Below are 18,324 nucleotides of genomic sequence, written 5' to 3'. Positions count from 1 at the left end.
ATAAGAGTGTCTGCTAAATGCCAATAATATAGTAATGTGATAATGTAATGATGCACTGTTACAATGAATGGTGGAGCGTGTCGTTTGAGAGGAGCAAGGTTGATGGTCCCCTGTCTCTGGAAGGGGGGGGGAGGTCCCCCCACCCCCACACCGGCAAGGGGCGCGCCACTGTTCTTCACACCATCCTCGGCCGGTCTGTCATCACTGAGATACGCTCGCTGACCTTGCTCGCACGAGCCGGCCCCTCCCTGGAGTTCTCATTAGAGCCGGGAGGTGAGGGTCTGGAGCTCTGCGTCCCGAAGCCCAGCAGCGGAGGCTATTACTGCAGAGCATGTGTGGGATCTCAGCTCTCGGCTGCATGTAGGCTTTGCATTTACCAGCCTTCTCCTCTCCTTGTGCAAGGCTGCAGTGCATGCATCAGGTATTCAGGTTGTTGTGCGTTTGACGGTCTATGCGTGCGCCGCTCAAGGTCGGGGGGAGAAAGGAAAAAAAAAAAAAAAAAAACAACTCCCAAGAACTTCACCCTCCTCTTCCATCACAGAATGTGTATGAAATGTGCTGTTATTTTATCGATGCAGTACTCATGGTGTTCAGATGTGGGGAAAATAATTCCTGCTATTGAAAAACAAAACAAAAGAAAAAGAGCCAGAGTTCAGATCGCTGTTGGAAGACGCCTCTCAAATGGTTTTTGTGGTCGGAAGCAGGAAGTGCTTCTGCATGGGTTTTCGTCAGGTTGAACATTCCCAGCTCTGTTTCCGCAGTGACTGAGCGTGGTCTTCAGTACAGTGTGAGACCTCCACTGCCCCTGGTAAATGGTATGAGGAGCATTGCCTGACTCGGGTTCGAGTTCAAAGGAGCGTTTTTTTTTTGCACCACCCTTCCCTTCTTCTCTTGTTCCGTAGTCTGGGGTCATGTCGGGAAATGCTCAGGCACTGGACCACGCGTCTCCAGCCAGGCGAATCAGACCGGCTCTCTGTCTGGCATTTGTGCACTGCTGTGTGCAAGATTAATCAAAGGGATGCATCCTCACCTCCACTTCAGAACATAGAGGATGACGGGTCAGAGGGCTTTTTCTCAAAAACGAGATGCAAAGACCCCTCTGTCACCCTCCCCTCTTGCCCTCTGAACCCCCCCTGTCCAACCTGCCTCGTTCAGACAGACGAGACTTCCTAAAACGCCCCACGCCGCGAAGTCCCCCCCCCCCTCCCCCGCCTCACGTCAGCACCTTCAGAAGGAGGACTGATGGCCATGCTTCCCAGGTCCCCCCCTGTTATCTTACAGGTTTGATTGCATCTCCGTCTAATTATGGAGATCAGAGCCCTGCGCGGCCCGCCGGGAGGCTCGCCGCGATAATCTCTGAGTGGCCACCGAGACGCAGTCCGCTTTGTCCCGCCTCCCCCGCCATGCGTGGGGCAGAGGGGGTGGGTGGGGGGGGGGGGTTTGAATCAAAGCGAGGGCTGGGCTTTCGACGCAGCCAGCGGACCCAGCAGCAGCTGTCTCCCTTTGTTCTAATGGCTTAATACAAATGAGATCTAATCAATCTCCATGGAAACGGCGCCCCTCAAGCGGCGGGGATGTCACCGGGAGGGTAACAAACACGGCTGGGTGAACGAGCGTTTGGCTCGGGGCTCCGTCCTCGGCCGTTCCACAGGAGAGGGACTTGTGGAGGGGAGAGGAGGGGACTGTAGCCCTCAGGGCATCGCAGAGTGCACGACACGTTTTTTTTTTAACCTGATTGGAAATGCAGTATCCGTGGTTAATTTTTTTTTTTTTTTTTTCAGCCGCTGCTTTCAGATGGAGAGAGGCACACCTGCCCTGTTTTCGTTTAGCCCGTTAGCATTCCATGCATGTAGGAGGTGTAATGCATCTCCCTCGTGCTAACGTGCTCTCTGATGTTGGGTATGAAACAGAAGCCTTAAAAGCGTATCGGCCGAGATTCTGTGGTGGTTCTGACAGCCAGCCTGAGAGGTGAGGAGAAGCCCCCCCCCGGTCGTGTGCCTGGCTCTCGGACGCACACTCCTGACACGTGTTGCCTAGTGAGGTTCGCCTGCCCGTCTGTCAGTCTGTGCGTCCGGGCCCGCTGGAGACAAAGCCTGCCTGTGTGTCCCACGCGACGAGGCAAAGGCAGATGGAGCGCCTTCCCGCGCGGGCCGCCACCCTTGCCCTGACTGCGCGCGGGATGTGGGCTTAATTGCGGCGGAGACCAATCAGCGGGCGGCGCTGGCGAGAAGAGTGGAATGGGTCGCTGTGTGATGCTGCCCCCTCCCTGTCATTTAGTCAAGCATGACTCCTCAAAAAGCTTCTCCTCTCCCTCGTCCCCCCCCCTTCCCGCCAGCAGCTGCTGCCTGTCTGATCGCTATCTCCCAAAACAAACCTAGCATGGGCCGTCTGTGCCTCTGTGTGTGTGTCGAGAAGTACAGGGATTCCTTTGTGCCGGCAGAACATGTAAACATACCTTCAACGCTTATGTCAAAACACAGTGACCTCCTCTTTCCCTGGGTTTTATGGATGCAGTGGATTCTTAATGACTCTTTGTTGTGGTACTGTTGTTTCTTCTTCCTGGTATTTGGGAAGGCGGTCTTTGTACAAGCATGTCCCTAGCCCCCCAAACCCCAACCCCCCCCCCCAATTCATCCTCTCCATGTCTGTCGGTTTAGTGAGTTTAGACAACAGGGTACAGAGTGTTTAATGTATTCAGGTGGTGTCTGAAAATTGCCTCTTAATCAATGCATTCATCCTCATATTTACAAACTGTTTTTTTTTTTTTATCTTGTGCAAGCTTTGTTTATCCGAGGGTTCGCGTTTTCCTGAGCTTCATCTGTCTCCTCCAAAGAGACATGGTAGGGACCAGTAGGGAGTTGTTTACTGTTTCATGAATTAGAAATATGTGTTGCTTAGTTTCAGGAGCTGCTGACTGCTGTGCACACAAACACACCCCCCGCCTCGGTTGTGGAGTTTATGAAGCTGCTTGAACCCGGGCCTTTTCTGTTTGCGTTTGCTGCGAATGCGTGCTCTGTTTTGTTTTGTTTGTAATTGCAAGCCCATCCTGTGTTTAGTATCAATACTGTTGTTTTTTTTTTTATGATTGTTGAACAACATTACATTATTGTCATTTAGCAGAGGGTCTTATCCAGAGCGACTTACAGAGGTTACAATTTTTTTACATGTTACCCGTTTATACAGCTTCACATTTACTGAGGCAATTCTGGGTACCAAGGGTACAGCAGCAATACCCAGCAGGGAATTGAACTGGCAACCTTTTGGTTACAGGCCCTGCTCCTTACTACTGTACTGTAAGACCACTCCTACATTGAGAAGGTAAAGCTCAACTGGTTTATGGCCTATAGGGCTAGGAAAACTCACTATATTTTTTCAGCTTGGGAAATGACGCTGTGCGTTCCCCATGTGTCTCTCTCTCCCCACTCTCTCTCTCTCTCTCTCTCTCTCTCTCTCTCTCTCTCCCTCTCTCTCTCACTCTCTGGTATCTATCAGCATGTCTTCTTAACCCCCCCCCGTTAAACAGAACCAGCGGGCCTCTCGCAGAGGGAGGGGGGTTGGCAGTGAAGCCGTGCTGGGACGTCTCCGCCTTTATTGGAGAAGGCAGGACAGTAAATTAGAGAAGAGGAGGCAGCAGGTTTTAATTAGTGGCCTGCCTGAGTGCACTTCTGCCGAGGTCTTGGCCCTCGTACCGCCAGCCCTGAAGGGTGAACGGTGGTAGTGTTGGTGCATCCACCGGGGTGGGGGAGGGGGTTGTGGTGGTAGTGGGGGGGGGTTGGGGTTTTGGGGGGGGGTAGGGGGTGGGGGGTGGGGGGTGGACTCAGAGCTTCGCTGGGTTGTTCCATGTGTTCCTCATCTAGAAGTAAGGCTTTGGGATCCAATAAAAGTTTCATTGCCTGGCTCTGCTGAAGAATATTAAATTTTGATGAGGCTGCTTGCGTCCCGGCTTCTTCTGTGCTTTCGCACCAGCGACGGGGTTCGAGAAAGGAGAGAGGCAGCGGCACGCGGGCATAGATGGTGAGGTCGGTTATAATACTTTCATTTTTATTCCTACGAAACGGCGATAGAGAACGTGGGGGCGGGACACACCCATCCCCCAGGGGGGCAGGGATGACCGGGGCGTGCACCTCTCTGACGCAGGCGGGTGTTTTTTTATCGTCGCGGGTGGCCTTCCTGGTTTCGTCGTCAGCGCCGTGAGCCAGCGGTGACATTTTGGGAGTGTGAATTTCCTTGTTCTTTTTTTGGACTTTCTATAATAAGACAGATCGACAGGCAGTGGTGTTTTTTTTTTCCTGTTGCCTGTGACGTGATTTGGTGTCAGAGTGGACAAACACCATGCAGTGAGGCCTGAGTCCTCCCTTCCTCTCCTCTCTTTTTTTCTCTTCTCTTTTCCTCCCCCTGTCCTCCCTTTCTCCTCTCCTCTCCTCTCCTCTCCTCTCCCTGTTGGCCTCCTCCCATACCCATCACTGTCTCTGTTATCTTAAAGGACATTTTTTATCAGCCCAGAGAGCTAAGGGCAGCCTGGAGTTGCTTTGGTAAATGTGTGTATGTGTCTGTGTGCGTGCGTGCGTGTTTGTCTGTCTGTCTTTGTGAGCAGGAATGTACAAGCATGCATGCGTACGTGTGTTACACTCTGTGTGTGTGTGTGTGTGTGTGTGTGTGTGTGTGTGTGTGTGTGTGTGTGGTAAGGCTGGTCTGGCATGAAGTGAATATTCAACACCAATTGATCAGCTTTGTTCACCAGGTTGTCAGAGCAACCCCTTAAAGACTGCAGGTAAAGATGTGAACAGCTATTCATCACTGTGGTTTTACATAGGTTTGGCCTTGTGCTTGGAGGCCCTGCAGGTAACACTCTCCAGCATGCGGAGTGTTTGCCTGGGCAGCCAATCAGGAGCCTGGAGAGCAGCTTATGGACCAGCAGAACAGCTTGTGATTGGCCAAGTTATGAAAATCATAATCAATACCCGCAGATCCTGCTCTGTTTCTGTGTTAATTGTATTGATCGTTATTTTTCTCCCGCTGAGGGCGTAGGGTAAATTTGTAGCCGACCGTAATTGCTTTGTTTCTCTACAGTGCCGGCACAATGCAAAGCGAGCCCCATATCGCTCTTGTTAAACTGAAGTGGTGCTCAACAGCCCCAAACTGTTAATATTTATGATTGATTTTTTTTTTTTTCTTTGGACTCTAATGAGGAGAGTAGGACCTTCTAAAACCAATTAACCAGACCTAAGTCTTATTACATGTGTGTTTTCATTTGAATTAGCTGTTAGCGGAGAGGTGGGAGGCTTTGGAGCAGATTTTGCTGCCGGTGACTAGAGGCCTGAAACTACTCTGCACTCAGTGTAGAGTTGAAAGCGCAGAAAGTGCCAAACACACCTGCTTTTTCTCTGACTCATCGCACAGGGGGCCTGCGAAGTTCCAGCAGAGCGCCAGTGCTGCGGTTTGATGTGGTTGTCATCACTTTGTCTCCTTTTCATTTTTTACATTCAGTCAACCTCTTACACAGCATTCAGAAGTTTTATGCCCGCGGAGCTACACACGGAGTTGAATTTTTTTTTTTACTGAATTTTTAACAGGCCCCGGTGGCGTGTAACTTCGGATTTGATCGCAGTGAAAGCCTTAGTGAGGCCGTGAGGAAGAGGGGAAAAAGCCACCCTCCGGGTAGAGGGACCAGTGAACACTCCTGGTGGTCCCGAGGAGGGGTCAATCCAAACGGATCGCTTCCAGGCGATTTGTAACCAAAAAAAAAAAATGGCTGCCGCTGACTGTTTGTGGCTCGCACATGAGTGAGACAGGCCCTTCTGTGTTCGGCCCCTCACAGCGAATAATTTTCTGTGATTTATTACAGTGGTTCTTAATTTACAACTTTGTTGTATCTGCTTCTATATCCTGTATAAATCCACAGACAGCACCCAGACTTGTTTATCAGCTTTGAGTAGAAAGGCCGCGCACAGGCGTCTGGCGGAGGGTCCACTTTCTGGAGTTGCTGTAATAACTGCGGAAAGGAAGAGGAAGGTAGGGAAGTGGTCCCATTATCAGGAGAATTATTATTTGTGGACTTGAGATTAGGTGCCTTCATTTAGTAAATAGACAGTAAGAGCTCTTAAAAGCTGGGCCAATTACTCCAAAGACATAGAGAACAATAGAGGCTTGTTAACCAGCCACTGCACTGATGGGACACACTTCCACCATTAAAAGCCCTGTCCATTTAAAACCCCCAGACCTCATTAAATGCTTAGTAATTACTGGTGGAGATTATGCTTGTGTACTGTAGAAGAAGTAGTCTTCATAATTTTGGCCATTATAAAACTCCATAGGCATGTATGGGGATGTTTTACTTTCAGATTTTTCAACACCAAACCTTTTCTTTTTTTAAACAAATTGTGCTGAACAACTTAAATTAATGTCCCCCAGTTTATTCGCCTGAATGAATCTCTCCCTGTCCTCTTCAGCTAATTTCTGGCGAGTGTTTTGGAATGAAAAGGCTTCCGTGCATCAGTTGATGCCTTGGTACACATTGGTGCTACCACCGCTACTGTAAGGCACCTTGAGATTCATGAAAGCCCCAGTTTTCATTCAGCACATTATTAAATTTACATAGAGGAAACGTAATTAAGTTGTGACCTTAGTACAGTATTTCCAAAGGTTGCTGAAAAAGTTGCTCCGAAGCAGGACTTGTGAAAAAAGCCTTGTCATCGCAGCGAAGGTTGTTCTTGAAGCTGTTACCAGACGCCATTACTTCACAAAGTCTCTTCTTTTTTTTTCCAGGAACTTTAATCAGATTTGAAGTCAAACAAAGATTCTCTTTGGTGGGGAAAAAGCAGAGGGGAAAATTGCTGTAGTACCAGTCTGGGGATAATTTTCCCAAAGTTAAATAAGGGTAATCTTAAAAGAAAAAAAATCTCAAAATATGAAAATATGGATTTTCTTCCATATTACATATTGCAGTTCCTGCCAAGCTGAAACCCATGCCCCTTGCCCACTCTTCCCCCTGAAACCAGCCACTGTGCGGTCATCCAATCAGCTGTCTGAATGAAGGTGATCCTGCCTTAAGGTAGTTACAGTAATAAAGCTCTCAGCCCAACCAGCACACCACTGCTACAGATTGTATCTCTTCCTGCCTGGCAGAGCCTCACTTTGGCCCCAAAGCAGGCTGGAACCCACACGCACGGTGGTGAAGTCTGGCCCCTACACCTCACATGGAAGAAGCACCCAGGCCACCCAGCACTTACACTGCTAGAAAGGAGGCTTCTGGCAGATCTGATCGGTGGATTAACCCAGAGTAAATGAGCTCCTGTTTAACCTCCTGTTTAACACTGAGTCAGAGTGAATAAACAGCCCCCTCTCACTACACACTCCTTTCCCATCATGCATTGCACACGTCCAACTGTTGAGTAATTCAGTTGCCAGTTTGTGCTGTTTAGCACTTTAAAGAGGCCCAAAATAATAATAAAGATCTGTCACGGGGTGGAGCCTGGCGGTAACATTTATAAAGTCACCAAAATTAGCCAAATGCTATTTTCATGGCAAAGTGGGTTTTTTTTTTTTTTTTTTTCCCTGTCAACCTCCTTGTGCGCGGACGTAGCGTTGCCATCTAATCGCGTTCCGCGTTTCGCGATTGTGTGGAACGCGTGCGGCGGCGTGGTCGCTCTGGGGAATCGGAGGAGCTTTCATCTACAGTCAGTTTGGCGTGTGTGTTAAAGGGCAGATGAAGCGCCCATTATAAAACTATAACAGTAGGCGGCTTTGCAGTATCCCTCATTAATGTGAAGGATGGCCCCTCTGCAACTTAGGCCCCTCCGTAGCAAGGGCCCCGCTAGGCCCCCAGTGTCTGAGGCGCGGCAGGGCCGTTCTGGGGCTGCTGGTGGCCCGGGGGGGTTTGCGATCAGGGTCGTAAAGCTTCCAGGGAATGGACACGCTGAGGTAATTGGTGTGGAATTCACACTGGTTGCTGGCAGCTCCAACGGAAAAAAATGTTCAAGCGTCCCCTAAATGAATGGCTTATTCTTTGGGGTTTGTTTTTATTGGGATTTAGCAGAAAAGCCATTGAAAGTAAGCCGTTATCGTAAAAATAACAGAGCTGTAATTAGCTGAAGCTGGGCTCTGGCCCCCCCCCAGGGGTGAACAGTGGCACAGCCGCACGGCTCTCCTTTCTCTCCTGGTTGATTATAACGGGGGGGGGGAATCAAAGCTACAGGCCCGCTTGTTTGTTTCCTTTTCTCTTGTTTCGCTCGGTTCTGAATGCCGAGGATTGGACCATGTGGCACCCCGTAGCTGAGCTGGCCCGCTTTTGACATTGCCATCTTTGTCCTTGGAATCAGAATTGAAGACTTTCCACTTGCATAGGGGCTTGCCAGTATGCAAGACAAGCCTGTGTTAATAAAAGAAGGACTTTGTTTGTAGCGGACCTACAACAGTATACGGGCAGCACTTTATCCCTCTCAATACCAAGATGAGAGTCAAATTGGAATGGGGGCCGCTGAGTTAATTTTACTTTCCTACCAGTAGATCAGGAGCCCTCTGTCTGGCTGTGGGTTTAGCTGGTTGGTTAACTTTAAGATATTCGGTCCTTCTCCATTCCCAAGTTACTACAGATATTTTCTTTTGTTGTTCACATGGAGTACTTTTTTACTTGTTTAAAACTCCACTTTAAAAGCTTTACTGTACATGAAGAAATGACAAATAATGTCAAAACACGAAAGCCGTCAGTAGTTTACCGCCTAACAGTGGCACCCCTGATTTTTCAGCTCGGCTGGTGAGTGTGTGAAAGGTGCGTGAGCTTGTCCCTCCCACCCCCAGCATCCTCTCCTCCTGCGTCTGTCCTCCAGGGCTCTGTTTGTACCGTCAGGGGCTTCAGAGTCACACAAGCGTCAGTGGTATTTTTAGCTGTTTTTGTGCACACCGCCTTGTCAGATAGGTTCCAAATGTTTGAAACCCATTTAGGGTAAATGGTGCATGTCAGCAAGAGGAAGCACAGTGAGATGGGGGGTGGGGGGGCGGGATTGCTCCCAGAAGCAGATAACAAGTACCACAGGAACCCCCCAACTGGCTTTGCTGTTGCCCCCCCCCCCCAGGACACAGAGCTGTGGTGCTTGTGTAAGCCAGCAGGGGGTGGCGATCTCTTGGGGGGGGGGGGGGGGGGGGCTTGGGCTTGTGCGGTGTGGGCCACAGGGGGGATGCTGTTAAACTGTTCCCCCTCCTCCTGCACATTCTGCAGTTACACACAGCTGAAAGTATGCTAACCAAATGCCTCCTGGATAGCTTTGAAATTGACATTAGCCCTGAACCCGTGTGACCTCCAACAAGGAAGGTGTTTTTGTGAACACCCCATCCCCCACCCCCTCACCCCCATTCTACTTTCCCTCTGTTGGGAGGTTGTTGCTTATCATTGGAAACCCCTCCATGTCTCAGCACAGCAGTCTGACAACTGATCTGAGATCAACCATTGGTTCATTACGTCCAAGATTACGTCTCCGGGGGGGAAGTGTGTGTGCTGTTTATCTTCTCAAAGATCGAATATCTTTTCTCGCCACTTGAAAGACAAATAACTGGGAACATTCCTTTCTCACACTCAGCCATTAGAGTGATTGCGTTTAGACTTTGTTTTCTTGTGGAACTATGGAAGGGGGGTCTACTGGCAAAACTCACCGTTTTGGGCTGTGCAGTTCAGTGCAAAAAACAAAGAGTGACACTTTTCCAAAGTGTATCATTTTCCACTCTGTCAGCTTAAGTCAGAGAGGGTGTGCGGAAAGAGAAGGGCGGTGAAGGTTAGGGTAGAAACTCAATTTTAGCACAAAAGTTGTAAAAGACTACAAAACGATGCTTTCTTTCTGTCATGGAGTTGGGGTGACTCACTGAGTTGATCTCAAGCTTGGAGCATTATATCTGTTAAACAATGTACAACTTACTTTGTTGATTGGTGAATTTTTTTTTTTTGGACGGGCAGCCTGTGTGTGAAGAGGTAGCAGCGGTATCACTTGTAATCTCTGTGTGTAGTAATTATCGTGCGTTTTGGTGGGACTTCCACGTAGCAGTTCTAGCGCGTGTGTCGTTGGATATGTTGGTGCTTATTAATGGAAGCTCACCAGCAGGAGACTCACTTGTGGAGGTTTTGAGCTCGTTACTGTGGATGCCCGGGAGAAGGCACCACAGTGGGTCTGAAGTGTTGCTGTCTGACACCCCCTGCAGCGTTGTCAGCCATTAAATGGATGGCTTTGCTTTTTGTGTGTGTGTGTGTGTGTGTGTGTGTGTGTGTGTGTGTGTGTTTTGTGGCTGGCCATGCCTCTGAGCCGTCCTTGGTTAGATGGTGACCCCTGCCGTTCTTCTCCGTGTCTTCCAGTTCCCCCGCAGTTCCTGAAGAAACCCGCCAACATCCATGCTCACGAGTCCCGGGACATCATCTTCGAGTGTGAGGTGACGGGCTCGCCGCCCCCCACCGTCAAGTGGGTGAAGAACGGAGACGCTGTCATCCCCAGCGACTACTTTAAAATCATCGTAAGTCTGTGGGAGTGAGGGTGGGGGTGGGGGGGTCTCAGGGGGGAGTATGGAGATGGATGGTGTGGCCGCAGAGGGGACATTTCCTCAGTTCTTCTCGAAGAATCCGTTTTCTGTTTTCTCTCCACCTGAGGCCTTGGGACTGGGAACTTACCCACTAACCTGGGAAGTCTGTTACCTTTCCGTAATAAGAACCCTGTTCTTCGGATCCCTCTGAAGAAGAAGCAGGATGGGGAAGCTTGCTGTAATAGCATGGGAGAAGCTCTGTATTTGTTTTTGTCTCTTTACTTTTAGTGGTATGAGCTTCTCACAACTTTATGTTCTAACGAGTAACGTTGCCCTTGACTGAAAAAAGGCGCCTCCTCTACCCTTCCTGAGTCTGTTAAAAAATGCAGACAGTGTAGTGTTATGTAGTCTGATAAATCCACCTTCAGCCCACTGTCCTGTCTTGGATTTGGTGTGAGAGCAAGGCTACGAAAAAAAGGCTTAAAGCCCTGAAAAAAGATACTAGAAATAGTGGAGTCCTAAGCCCTAGTGTGTCTGGGTTTGAGTTCCAGTAGCGGATAAGGGGCTAGTAGGAGGCACAGTCACCCTGGACACACTCAGTGTTATAGGCTCACTCCCTGAGGCTACTGAGAACAGGCAGAGAGAGCTAGTCATTGCCTCTAATGGTCAGTTACTAGTGTCATTACTGCCTCCTAAGTGAGCATGTTGCCTCCTGCCAGAAAAAAAGCAAAGCACCATAAGTAAGAAAAAGATTTTCAAAAGTGGCTACGCGCTATGTGAGGAATTACGCCTCGTTCTGGGGTGTACTTAATTGCCCTGTGCAGGCTGGTGTCCTTTCCCAGCTGGGGCCGCACCTGTGTCCCATGCTATTTTGGTAATGACTTCTGTGTGAGGTATTCCGGGCTAATGGGTGATCTGGCCACCGGGCCCCATTCATCTACTGCTCCGAACCCCTCACCACCAGCCTTGAGGACAGGCCAAACAACACACTGACATTGGAAGAATCGTTTTTGTCCCATTAATCAGGACGGTACATTACAAGTTGTTTCCCCCATGTATGAGTCCAGATAACTGGTTCACATATGAATATCCATTCCTGAACACAAACACCATATGTGACTTTTTTTTTTTTTTTTTTTTTTTTTTACAGTGTACCTGCATGTGGTTCACTGTGTGGCCTCACTTCCTCCCCAGCAAGTGGGCAGTTTGGTCTTTGAGTTGACAGAGGGTGTGGAAAAAGGATGTTCAGAGGGTTGTGTGTCTCTCTCGCCTGCAGAAGGAGCACAACCTGCAGGTTCTGGGCCTGGTCAAGTCGGATGAGGGCTTCTACCAGTGTCTGGCGGAGAACGACGCGGGAAACATCCAGGCCAGCGCCCAACTTATCATCCTGGACCATGGTAAGTTTTCATGGGTTTGGAGATTGGAGAAAGCGGACATTCTGCCGTGTAAGGTCAAGCCCCCCTCCACCATTCACGCTCAGCACAGCGGCTTGGTTGTGTCAGAATCACACAGCAGGGTCACATCGAGGGTCAGACCCAGCAGGCTAGCAGAACATGTAGAGTGTGCTCAGTCCACCCGGGACAGACAACTATTGGACAGAACCTACAAAGGAGGGCAGGGCAATTTTCCCTGTGTATGCAGTACATCCAAAGCATGCTTTCTGTCCTCACTACAAGGCTACTCTACTTGTCTAAACATTTTAGGGGTGTGTGAAAACCAATTTAAAATTCCCCGAATGGTTTAGTATAAATAGCATGGGGGAAACGAGAACAGAGAGCGAGTCATTTTGGTTGTTGCGTTCGTCTGATTAAAATGTTTCGCGCAAGGCCTGGAAAGAGACAAGTTCCAGACGAGGAAGACTACAGTTCATTAGTAACTTGAAGAGCTTCTTTGGGAGGCATGTGTTTCAGCGGTCTGTGGAGGAATCAGATTCTGCTGGCGAAATTGAGTTGGAGACTCTCTTTAGAGGAGGAAGTTTTCATCCGTTCTTTGATTGACTTTCGTTTTCTTGTACTTGATTAATTTCCCGTTCTCATCAAAGTCAATGATGCAGCCAGTTTCACGGACCTTCTCCACCATCTCTGTAGAGAAGATGCATATTTAATTAACAGTGGAGTTTTTTCTTTTTTTAGGACTTTAAAATTTTTTTTCTCCCTGTCTAAAGGGCCCCTTGTTCTTTCTCCTACTTGGAATAGTTCCGTAATGGTGCATGTGCGTCCTTGTTGCTTTCAGCTGAGGTGGTATGTTTCATACTTTAACAAACTCCCAGAAACTATAATGCTCTGTATTTTCCCCCCTGCTTGGAAGTCAGTAACTGAGTTTTAAAAGCATTCAAGATCACTGTTGCCTGTATCCCTCAGTGACAACTCCACCAAAATTACCTTTTCTCACGTTTAGATTGATGTAAGTCATCCCAGAGCTACCAGGAAAAGGGGCTTTATTCAACAACTGCGGCCTACACAGCAAGCGACCCTTATTGAATAGAGTGTGACAGCTGATGAAATGTGTCTTACTAAGCAGAGAGCAGTCGGCAGGAGCAACGTTAGCAACAGCAGCTGGTGTGAATGGAGGGCCAGGGACACGGGGAAAACACATGTACGCACATGCACGTGACATACACAATCGCACGCCATACACGCTCGCGCACACGCGTGCTTACATAAGCACATGCATATGAACGCGCTCGACAGCCAGCCGGGAAACATCGGTTTGATTAGGAGGTGTCATCTTTCCCTAGTCTCTCCCCCTCAGCACCTGCCAAAGTGCGAGCGCCGTAATCCAGCTCGCAGGTGTTCAGGTGATGACAGTTTGCCCGCGCATTTTCTTCCGAGATTTGCATTCGTTTCTCGGCTGTGAATTTCCAATTAAGAGCCCTGCTCGTTAGCGCTGTTTACAGCTACTTATTTACACTGCTCAGCTATTATTTATCACCCTGACACGCAGTCGCTCTGGCTCCGAACGCAGGCTCGTCAGGGGCAGGGAGGGGAGCGATCCCTGATTGTGTGAAGCTGAAAGAGGTCTAGCGCTGTGACAGGATTCCTTTTGTTTTATCTGAATATTGAATGTAAGAATTAAAGTGCCTCGGGGGTGTCATTTTTATTTTTTTTTATTATTATTGGTTTTTTTTTTAAGAAAAAATTTTGTTTTGCACGTGCAGTGCGCTGAAACTCTGCAGCGCTGTTGAATATGCCAGCACCCTCACACCGGCGGTTTTGCTCATTAGTGGGTGCACGATAAAGGTGATCCGCTCCAAGCCGTTACAAGCTCCGCCCCCATCTCAGCTTGAGGGTTTCTCTGCCTGCCCACCGGGGGGGGGGGGGGGGGGGCTCGGAGACACTAATTGAAAGTGTTATGCTGTTGCGCTGGGCCGGTGGGCTCCCCCCTCTCTGCACGGAGCCTGGTACCATCTGCCTCCCCTTCCCTCCTCTCGCAGCCACCTGTTCTACCCTGGTGTCCGCCTGGCCCGGCTCTGGGCAGGGTGTCGGCGTCGGCCCGCCCCCCGCAGTTCCCGCCGGCTGTTTCTGACCGGCGACGGGCCCCGCAATTGGTCCCTGTCCCTTTGGGCTGTCCCCTTAAGCCCCGCCCTAGCCCCGCCTCTCCATTGCCTTGTACCCAGGGCTCCGCATGGCTCCGCCTGCTCTGCTCTCCTCCCTGGGGGCAAAGGAACATCTTAGGCTTTCGGCAGCAGATGGAGCCAGCAGACCTCTGTCTGCTGAGAGGGAAGTGACCACAGAGGAAGTGTCCTTCGCCTCTCTCTCAAGGTCATTTCTGTCCCTTTCAGTCTTTGAGTTGGTCTTAACCTCTTAACAAGCTTATTTCCTTTAATGAACTAGTTGGTAATTGGTTCCTCACTGATGCATTTTAAAAATCTTTTGATGTAGTTGTGGTACCTAGCAGCTCCATATGGTCGTATTATTTTAGTGAGGGGCTTCGATTGCTGCATGTTTGTAGGCCGAGCGTCAGCCTGTTTTCTGTAATGAAGCTCACTCCACTGTTTACATCCAGTCTATCAAATGTCCGTCATTCTGATGGTTTTCCCTGCATTACTCCTGATGGTGTGATGTACCTCAGGTGTTGTCTAAATCCCAGTCGTTACAATGAAACTAATCCACCCTGCCTTGCCCCCCGTCACAACCCCCCCACCACAGCCATTTGCATAATTATGCAGGCTGTAGTGAAGAGGCTGAGGTTTAATGAATCCCATAAACTCTTTGAACCCTTTTACCATATGCTGCCCATAACTGGCTTCTTTAACCAATCAAAGAAGACTTTGCTGTCTGCACCAAAGCACCGTGATTCGTTCCAATCAGCGAGTCGCTGATTATGATGAGGAAAAGATGACCCAGCCCATTTTGGGATTCATGTGGCCTGACTCTCCCCTTATTACCTCACTTCACCCCACATCTGGCACCTGACAGCCTTATACATTCCCACCCCATCTTCACAGACACACACACGCACACGCACACACACGCACACACACGCACACACACGCACACACACGGAGGTCAGGCTAGCGCACAGAGTGTCAGCAAGCAGACCAAACCGTGGACAGAGTTCTCCACGCCGACTGCAGTGAAACAATCAGCTCCGCTGTGTTCTCACAGGAACCCCCGAGTTTGACCCTGCCAGGGTTTTTTCAGCTTGAAACATTGCAGTTGTGCAGTTTGAGAAGCGGGAGGGGAAAATGAAAGCTTGCTGGTGCACGGGCCCTCCCAATCACCAGCGCGCAGTGGAAAGCACATGGTAATGCTTAATGCCAGACAGGTTGTGAACAGATGTCCGGAGAACAAAGCAAGAAAAGAGGATGCTAAGAAGTCATAATTATGTAATGGGGCGGGGGTTTGGGGAGGGGGGGGGGGGGGTATGGGGGGTGCATGGAAATGACCCCCCTTACGCACTGCACTTTCCCTTGTCCTCTTTATCTCAGGCGATCTGTGCTAAAAACAAAACTAAAATGTAACGTAAATGGCCTTGCCAAGTGTGAGAAGGTCAGGGTTTCTATTTGGAGCCGGATCAGACTGTGGGCTCTGGATCGCTGACATCTGGATAGGCATGGAAGAGTGGGTGCAGATTTCACTCCTGTCAATCCCAGCACAACGAGAGCGCTAGTCACTCCGTATTCTGCTCTGTGCCCAACCCTCAGAATGTTATTAATTCAACAAAGAGCATTCTGATTTTGATTAATGCCATGTTACACCTTTATTCAAGGTAATCTATCCGGAGGCAGCTTTCAGAGCTTCCTGTGTAATCTGATATTCATGAAAGCAGCACAGATTAAGGTTCCTAGCCAGGACCTCTGCCTGGTGCTTTGCACCGGTAGGAACCTGTTTCTCCACGCACCAGGGAGCGCTTTTTGGGAGCGCACATTCTGATGTTTTCCTCTCTTTGATTCAGTAGAAACAGCAGTCTGATTGCAGAATTTCTTCCACAATTGAAGCAGTCAGGAGTAATCAGTCAGGTTGTGACGACCCTGCCCCCCTTTTTTCTCTCGACGGTGGCGCTTTACCTGGCAAGGTCTGATTACGTGGAGAACAGCTGACAGATTGCAGCAGGTAATTATGTTCCTTGGAAGAAAGCTTCATCTGTTTTTTTCTTCCCAAACCTTTGGAAGTACGGGAGAGAATAAAAACGGCTTTCAGCGGTTTGTCATGATTGCCATGTTTGGCTACACTGGCAGATAAAAAGAATGAACGCAGTAAACACATGAGAATGGGGACGTCACTCATGCTAGCTGGCTTTCATGTTTGTAATGAGGAAAGGAGATGAGCCCTATTTTTACTCTGAATGTAGGTGGCTGTCTGGAGGTATTAAGTGTTAGTCTCACTCAGAACCATCTGCAGCCATAGTACTCCTGGGCGATTCATTTGAATCAACCTGGTAGTCCTTAAATGACTTGTCACCCCTAGACTGAACTGGGCATCTCTTTGTATATGTGGACACCTGAACTGAAAATTCAGGGGGTAATTTCTTCAGTGAAGGGGTGTCCCCTGCCTGAGGTAGTCCTTCCCTGTGACACTGGGGACTGCCCATGACCTGCAGAGGGACAAGAATTAACCCCACACTGTCTATACTTCCTGCTTTGAAGAGTGGAGAATAATTTAAAGCCTCTCCCACAAATAGAGCAGGTCTCAAAATGCAGGAGTGAAATGCACCCTGACCCTAACCTGCAAGTGAAGGAGAATCACACTGCAGAGCAATTTGAATGTGCATTCTGTAACTGATCTCTGATACTGCTCCCTATCACTGATCTCGGTCACTTGCCTGACACTGCTCTCTGTCACTGATCTGTCACTGAACTGACACTACTCTCTATCACTGATCTGTCACTGATCTCTACTCTCTGTTACTGATCTCACTGATCTCTTCTCTCTGTCACTTATCTGACTCTGGTTTCTGTCACTGATCTCTGATTTCTGTCACTGCTCTCAGTCCCTCATCACTGCTGTCTGGCACTGCTTTATTTCACTGCTGTTTGTGGCCATGAAGAGCAGGGTGGAGCGCTGATCTCTCTTGCACTGGTGTCTGCGACTGCGCAATGTGATTTTGATGTATATAGTGGCAGGCGAGGGTGCAGTGGAGACTCACACAGCATTGAGCTATCCAGTGTGTTTTTCTCTCCCTCCTCCAGTGCGTGTTTGTTTTCCCCACATTAATTCAAGAGGATGCTCTTGGATTTGCATTTGAATGCTTGTTTTTTCCTCCGATGGCAACGGCCTCAAAATTCGAGTGCCTCCCTCGTATTGTGCAGAAGTGGTGTGTTTTGACACTTCCTGTTTTGCGGAAGCCGTCATGTCACAGCTGGAAGCTTCCCGTGCCTGCCCTCCCGGTCCCCCGCTCTGAAGGCTGCGACTCTGTGTCAGCGCTCTTTTGAGCCGATCTGAAGCCCGCTCCTCTTCTGACACCGTGAACAGAGTAGCGTGGTGTAGTGCGGCTGAGTATGGCTTTATAGTTCCCAATTTTTGTTGTCATTTTTTTTTCCCCTGCAAGCCTCTTCTGGGTAGCCCGGTCAAGCTGGGGAGTAATGGAGTGGGGAGAGTCGGTGCATTCAGGAGTCGGGGTCAGTAATGGGCTGTGTGGAGGGATCTCACCCACCATCCCCTCCTGCTCTCCGGCCCTCCCGTGGAGACCACAACCCCGCACTCGGCGACCTTTCACCAGCCGCTAAACGATACAACAAGCAGCGGAGCACAATCCGGCTATTAAAGGACACTGCCTGTGCTGTGCAGGAGCTAGTGAAAAAGGACAACCCTCACTTGATTTTTTTTTTTTGTTGTTGTTGTTGGGATTTTCTCTTTTTTATGTCACGCGGAGCGACGGCGATTTGTGCATGGACAGAACGGGCCCTGGGGAAGGCCTTCCCTGCCGCCGGGGAGAGAGACGCTGACAGGGTGATGGATGCGGTCAGCTTAGTTTGCCAGGCGAGCCGATCGGGCCGTATTTGTGTTTATTCCGGGCAGCCGCGCTTCGGCGTCGTGTGGCGTGGTAAAGCGAGGAGACAGAGGGAGAGAGAGAGAGATTGCCCTCGCCGCGGTTACCGGCCCGTGTAAATATGTCACTTAAAAGACACCTCGATTTGTTCTCTCTGAAAGCAATAAATCCCTGAGAAAGTCTTGCACTTGCATGTATTACGTGTTTATAAATCTGCCTTGTAAAGGTTATTTACTTGGTGCATGCTGGTTAGGTCCATCTAAAGACTTTCCCCCCCGAGGGTATATATTCATATTTGTGCTGATGTTTTCCCAGAAAAAAATGTCAAAATTTGTTTGAGGTTCTAGATAGATATGTGTGTGAAATAATAAACTTTTTTTTTACATTCCCTTCAGA

At 49.3% G+C, this 18,324-nt stretch overlaps 1 protein-coding gene across 1 annotated transcript in view; it reads left to right on the top strand.

Annotated features, from left to right (window-relative positions):
• The window catches only part of LOC118781778 (neogenin-like), a 179,221-nt gene that overhangs the window by 117,055 nt on the left and 43,842 nt on the right, over positions 1-18,324 (top strand). The window contains exons 6-7 of the mRNA XM_036534847.1: positions 10,337-10,491; positions 11,774-11,894. Coding sequence (XP_036390740.1) covers positions 10,337-10,491; positions 11,774-11,894 — 276 coding nt within the window. The remainder of the gene's footprint in view (positions 1-10,336; positions 10,492-11,773; positions 11,895-18,324) is intronic.

Source organism: Megalops cyprinoides, chromosome 8, assembly GCF_013368585.1.
Source record: "Megalops cyprinoides isolate fMegCyp1 chromosome 8, fMegCyp1.pri, whole genome shotgun sequence".
Classification (NCBI taxonomy): Eukaryota; Metazoa; Chordata; class Actinopteri; order Elopiformes; family Megalopidae; genus Megalops; species Megalops cyprinoides.
Note: the sequence above shows the minus strand (reverse complement) of the source record. Positions and strands in the feature narration are given on the sequence as shown.